Source organism: Festucalex cinctus, chromosome 5 (genome assembly GCF_051991245.1).
Source record: "Festucalex cinctus isolate MCC-2025b chromosome 5, RoL_Fcin_1.0, whole genome shotgun sequence".
NCBI lineage: Eukaryota > Metazoa > Chordata > Actinopteri > Syngnathiformes > Syngnathidae > Festucalex > Festucalex cinctus.
Genome location: NC_135415.1, coordinates 27,600,318 through 27,607,006, shown reverse-complemented (window position 1 = coordinate 27,607,006; position 6,689 = coordinate 27,600,318). Strand labels below are relative to the sequence as shown.

The 6,689-nt window shown below is 39.2% G+C and overlaps 1 protein-coding gene across 2 annotated transcripts; it reads right to left on the bottom strand.

Annotated features, from left to right (window-relative positions):
* Positions 1 to 717: 717 nt before the first annotated feature.
* On the bottom strand, positions 718 to 5,893 carry vamp5 (vesicle-associated membrane protein 5). 2 transcript variants are annotated; one of them, XM_077522176.1, is made up of 3 exons: positions 5,616 to 5,893; positions 2,775 to 2,918; positions 718 to 1,269 (listed from the first exon to the last, which is right to left on the bottom strand). In XM_077522176.1, the coding sequence occupies exons 1-3, from the start codon at positions 5,616 to 5,618 to the stop codon at positions 1,129 to 1,131; spliced, it is 288 nt and encodes a 95-aa protein (XP_077378302.1). In that variant the 5' UTR covers positions 5,619 to 5,893; the 3' UTR covers positions 718 to 1,128. The 2 variants fall into 2 exon arrangements, with proteins under 2 accessions (XP_077378302.1, XP_077378303.1); XM_077522177.1 differs by having other exon boundaries at positions 2,775 to 2,915; positions 5,616 to 5,888.
* Between the last annotated feature and the right edge of the window lie 796 nt (positions 5,894 to 6,689).

Genomic DNA, 6,689 nt, shown 5'->3' with positions numbered 1-6,689 from the left:
TTACAGGTCACATTCCCAAAATTAATCTTACTCAGTCAAGCATGGCGGTGTGAGTGTCAATCTGAGACAGCATGAGTCATGCTGGCATTAATGACTAGTTACAGTTCATTAGGGGGCCATGAATGCCAATTAACATGAACGATGACATAGATGATCCCCCTCCCTGTGTAAACTGGGGCGCAGCCTGCATTCCAACATGATAAACACCCACAAACTTTCTGGACAAGATGACTACTGCCTTGCTAAAAAAAAAAAAAGGCTGAGGGTAAAGGTGATGTGGTCGCCAAATGTCTCCAGACCTGAAGCATATTGAAAATCTCTGGGGCATCTTCAAAAGTGGAGGAACATAATGTATCAAACCTTTTGGAAATGTACGCAATACTTTTTTGTCACCATATGCCAGCTGGTTAGAAATTAGAATACTGCGTTGCTAAAGCATTGTCAACTTTAAACAAATTACATCTCCTCATAGCCCTCATCAACTAAAGAAATCATTCAATTCTACACCTAAAATTTGATATGATCACCAGTTGGTTCAGTTTTCATGTTTTCTGGGGGAAAATAGGGGCGTTGACAATTTCCTGATTTTTCAGAAAGTACAATATGAACATCAGCCAGCAGGGGTCCCTGTTATCGTGACGCTAAAACAGTCCTCAAAGGTCCTAAATGTGCATAAATAGAAATGTAATTAAAAAAAAAATAAAACACTGCTATGAGTTGGTGTCAACATTTTATGCAGCGAGTCACTTGATAAGTTACAAAAACTCAGTAAAGTGTGTTTAATTCAAAACACAAATCTGTTTTCTACATAAGTGTGGACAATTGATGCAGCTCAATTACAAACTACGTTTAAATTAGTCAAATGAGAGTTGACGTCTTTCTTTTCAATGTGGACCAGATACATCATAATCAGAACAAATTATGGACACAGAAAAGAAGCAGCTATTAATGGTACCATAATCTCTTACCAATGAGTGAGACTGACAGATAGTCCCATACATATAACCTAAACGCAGAGTAAGCACAAACTTCACCATTTCGGCAAAATGCTCCTGGACTTTTATTTGAGTCCACATCCGTTTGTACAGTCCCAATGTCTCACTTTCCACCCATCCGCGCAGGAGTGCGTTATGTTGCCGCATATATGATGACTCCAATTATGATGAGGGCCACAACAACTGCAAGTGCAATCAACGCTATTTTCATCTTCTTATTCTTCCATCTTGTTTTTTCCTTCACTTGGATGGTTTTCTTTTCAAAGGCTCGACTCTGGAGAAAAGCAAAGACAGACATACAATTTGAACGTGACATTTATGTAGCATTTCACCATGTTGCCTTTTTGATGCAAGCCTGGCTAATAGAAATCTGTTGCTGGAAGAGTTGTGTAAGCACACAAACATGGGCTTTTAACCAAAAATGGCTTCCTGGTGCAACATCTAACCAGAAACAGTCTGACACAGGCAGTGGCGTTCCTAAGCAACTTGGCACCCTAGGCAGGATTTCTGGTAGTGCGCCCCCAGAGTGTGCACAACTTATTAGTCCAATCACAAACCTAACCCCGCACAACTTATTAGACAAACCACAAAATATTCATCATAAACTCACAAAGAGCACACGGTATCTTCACGTCTCTGGAATTTTAAAACCGCAGTTGCAGTGCAAAATTAATCATGCTGTAATTGTACTACAATAAATCCCTGTATGGGATAATGAGAGCCTAGCAAAGAATGAACTTAATTGTTTGCATCAACCTATCAGAGTAATATCTCAGTATCGTGAATCAGAAATTCAGAAGTTGGGTTTACATTTCACAAGAATTGTTTTTTCTTGTGTGCTTTGCTTTCATTTCATTGTTGATGGTTCTGATAACTGGTTCTGATGATGCAGACCAAGAGCTTCCATACTATATGTAAATCCGTGAATGAGTAGTGCAGCTACAGCTTTTGAGGATAAAAAAAAAACAAAACTTCTCCTCTCCCTGTCCCGCTTTTTGCTCACGAGCACCCCTAGCATCTGCCTAATCCGCCTAATTGCAGGTGCGCCACTGGACACAGGGCCAAATGATTGATTCTTCTAAATTAAAAACCAGAAACAGATTAAAAGATGAGTTCATCTACATGTTTACTTAAACACACGTCACAGATATGTTATCATCAAGACACCTGGGAACGGTTTTATACCTATATAAATCCATCTCCAGTCAAGTTGCTGCGACGCTCTGTGGCACTGAGATTATTATAAGGCAATAATACTCGTGAGCAAGAGTCATTGGAGCCACTGTTGAGTTGAGTTAAATCAACTTTGGTGTGAGCCCCTGGAGCTGTGGTCCCCACCCATGTGATCCCAAAAACTCTTTAAGTGGAAAACATGATCTGGCCTGTCCTATATTGTGACATAACACTATCCATGTGGGAACGATGTGACCCCCACGTTGACCCCCGGACAAACACCGGCCTCATGGCATGTCCTGCACTCGCTCTCGGTTATACCCACGGAGACCCGCTCACTTCATTCATCTCGACAAAAGGAAATACCTCTCCAAAAATAGCACCATAAAGCGCAATCAGGATGTAAATTGTACATTTGTTTTCCTCTCCAGCTCCACCTAAGGTGTATTTATAAAACAATCAATTTGACATGTTTGTTTTTGGATCCCTTGTGTCACCAACCAATAGGATTCCATTAATGAAAAGTGGAAACTGAGGCACAAAAAAAAACAATAAAAAAAAAAAGAAAAAAAAAAGAGGCAATTTTTAGGAAGACTGCCTGCCAACCTTTTCTAACAGCACATCAGCTCTCTCCTCCAGGTCGGTCAGTTTTCCAGATCGCTCATCCGCCTTGTTGAGGTTGTCCAGCATGATGTCCTTCACCTCCTCCACATCCTCCTGGGCCTGCTGCAGCCGGCTTTTCCCATTCTGCTTTACAAACACACAGCGCGGAGACAGACACACATTTGACAAATGAAGCAACTATTAAGGTAGTTGGGGATGACTTGTGCGTGTCATGTGCTGAAGGTTGGATCCCAAAGCGCAGACACAAATAAGATTTTAACTATGGAGAGGCTTGGAACAACAAACTTGACTAGATGAGAAATAAAGAGAGTTGCACAGAGAGACAGTGGTAACAGAAGTAATAAGGAGGCTTACATGGACAAGGAATCGATCTGATTGGTTGTGGCTAAACATGTGGGTAACAGGACGGACATGGAATTATCTGATTGGCTGTTGACCAGGTAAAGGTATTAAAAATTCTTGACATATCACATAGCCCTTGACATCACATAGCCTAAAACCAGTTGAAACTAGATGCTAGTTGCATCAGTTCAAAACAGACACTTGTTACATCAGTATGTCAGAATCAGAATAGAATTTATTGCCATGTAAGAGATTAAATTTCACCTTACTAGGAATTTGTCTCGGTGACTGGCGCATACATGGGGCAGACAAGCATCAAAAAGACAACACAACATTTAGGTTAAAAAAAGGAGGGTTAAACAGTAGTATAAACTAAATAAATAATCTAATTACCTTGTTACATTAGCTAACATGAATTTATAAAATGTATCATTAATATATGATTGCACAGACAATAAATGTTTATGTAAATAATGTAAAATATAAAAAGGCGAGGAAACAGTGCGAAACCAGCACGTATTTCATAATGAGACAAAGACAAACGCTTCTCAGGAGGCTTATATAGACAAGCTAATCTCCATCCTGCTGTGTAGTCACTAACCCCGTATTCCTGCACACATTTTTCTCTACTTCTACAATAACAACAGTTAAACATTATGTTGAGGTAGGTAACTAGCCAGAATTAACTTCCACATAAATTACAATTGTTGGGCCTTACCAGTGTTGATGCTGATTAAAAATTATGGAAAGAGTAACGTTGTAAGACACAAAATGAAGTCAAACCAGTTTTCTCACTCCCCTGCACAGTGATAACAAACAACAACGGGCGAGGGGCAGCGGTCTCTCGCAATTGGAACGCTGAAAGTGTAATTAGTACGACGACCCTTTGACATCTGCATTGTGAGAAAGAGAGGAAGCTGACATCTTAGAAGTTGACAGTGACAGGAAACCCGAGCAGCAAAACAGTTCATAATTCAGTGTCATTTCCTGCCACAAACCAACAGCGAGTAAACCTGACGCTTATAAATGTCAGGATGAATGTGAACTGATGTCTACACGGTGCCTTTTTCCTCCATTATGTTATCACAAACAAATGGCAGCAATAAAAGAACAATAGTCAGTTTTAATTGAAGCTGGCAACTTCTTAACAGAGGAACGGCTGCCCAGTCCAGTTCCCCTCCTTGCTTCCTTCCTATTCCTCCCTCCCTCGGTCACCAATATTACCTGACATATTGCTGTATCCAGGGAAACCACACCCACAACATGCTATTTCTTGCCCATGATAGTATGGGATGTTACTATCCTGTGGTTGTGTTAGCATCTAATAGTAATAATAATCAATGTTGAATACAAACAGAGGTTTCTTAAGTAGAATATTTGTGCAAAAAATACTATGTATGAATTTTTACTGTCAATTATATACTATACAACACCCAATCACCAATTGTTTTCCTCTTTTGATTCTTACTCAGATCATACCGAGAAGAATAACTAAGGCGCAAAAAATGCTAAATTAGCCAATGACGACGTCTGAAAAAATACGCTTGTATGTGTTTGTTTAGAAACGTTAGATTAGAAACGTTTTGCTTGTGGTTTTTAGTCTTACGCAAGACAACGCATTAGCCATGAACAATTCTTGTAAATAATTCTCATAAAAAGGCCACGGATGGGGGGAATATCTTGCTTCTCTGTATCTGTTGCCTTGTCCCCAAGATCACAATGACTCAAAAGCATGATCGAGACCTCAACTCCTGTTCACCTCTCTCTATTTACGTATTTTTTTTAATGTCACAGTGTAGGGTGAAAAGCACAATAAGGCTGTTTTGAAAATAAGAAGAAGAAAGTACGTGTGATAAGTGATTTTAAATGTAACGAGTACAAGGGGAAAAAACATCAGAAAAATAAACGCTCAAGTCAGGTAAGAGTATATCCCTAAAAAAAAAAAAAATGCAAATACACAATAAGACTATATAAATTACCAATTTAATATTGGTTAATTGAAGTGTGGTATTTGGCTCTCTCTAGTGGTATGTGAAAGAATCACTGAATTAAATACAAATAACATTGACAACATTCAAAACATGAACTACAAATAAAAACAGTACTTTATGTTCATGTACAATATTTATTTATTTATTTATTTATTTATTTTACTTTTTTTAAGTACCGTAGTTTGAGCAGAGTAATTTTTGAGATGACACTTGATGTAAAAAGTTTGAGAACTACAAGATCAGAATGACAAAACAGACAGCAGCAGTGACTTTTGAAGTCCCTCCTTTTCAATTAGTTTTATAACGCCGAACGATGATGCTACAGGGAAAACGATATGGGACTTTTGTGAACTTTGGTGACTCTTAATAGAGTGAAATCCAGATTTAATAGATATCGAACGGAGTTGTGAAGCTTTTGAGCTATCCGCAACAGTGCCCTTGGAGTAAGAGGACAGGTAAATCTACCTGTAAACGATTGACAGCCACTCACCATTTCGGTCGCGTCTGTCAGCGGTTGTGCTGGTGCGGCAGCTGTCACCGGATCCACTGCATTTACTGCTCGCGAGCAGCTTTATAACAGCCCTGGGAACAGGAAGCAACGCATAGACTTTTACGAAGGTCGCGCGACGTTTGAGGACTTCGTCTTCTCTCTCTTCTGCCTTCTTTCAAGAGTCGTCTGCTTCTTTCACTTTGCTCCGACGGCAAGTCGTCTTGACACTCGAGAAAGTTATGCGCTGCTTGTCAGATGCTTTCAAGAGACCCCGGAAAATATAACATCCTCACGTGATTGGCCAACCGACTCGGACCGATTAAATCACAATTCAAACGAGATTCTTTGTTTGTTTTGTTTTTGTAATTGGACCTTATTTTGGCAACACAAAGATGGAAGCTAACGCATTCATTTTTAGTGGCGACTAAGATACCTGAAGTAGCTTAAAAATTTACTTCAAATGCGTTTCTGTTTGAAATGTTTACCCCGTGGTAAAAATAAATAAATAAATAAATAAATAAATAAATAAATAAATATTTAAAAAATACTATTAACCATTTTATTTTTAAACAGTCTGTCGAGGAGCCTATTTCGGGATTCTGAGATCCTGAGAGAGAGAGAGAGAGAGAGAGAGAGAGAGAGAGAGAGAGAGAGAGAGAGAGAGAGAGAGAGAGAGAGAGAGAGAGAGAGAGAGAGAGAGAGAGAGAGAGAGAGAGAGAGATTTGTTGTACTCTACTTTCGCCATTCGACCTGCCTATCATCACGAAACACCGATGCAAATCTTGACGTCGAAATTTCCAGGGGTATTTAAATGCACCAGCAGTCTGACATTCCATCAGCAGAAAGCTATCAAACTCAATGCCTGGGGGTCAGACACGGGCCCCCATTTGTTGTGTGGTTCACTAAAGAAAGTAAAGTGTGTCTAGTTTATTTTTCTTTCTAAATTGATTTTTTTTAACAGAATATTTGTTTACAGGCATGCAATCATCCCTTCTGAACACTTTTACAACACCTTAGGTTCATTTTGTTGACTTATTAATGCTGTACAACTAAATGCAGCGATTACTGCATATA

Bases quoted from the DNA above. Each gene is read 5' to 3' on its own strand.
- vamp5 (XM_077522176.1), bottom strand. The intron at 1,270-2,774 runs GTTGGCAGGCAG...GCTTTTCTCCAG, and splicing joins CTGATGTGCTGTTAGAAAAG to AGTCGAGCCTTTGAAAAGAA.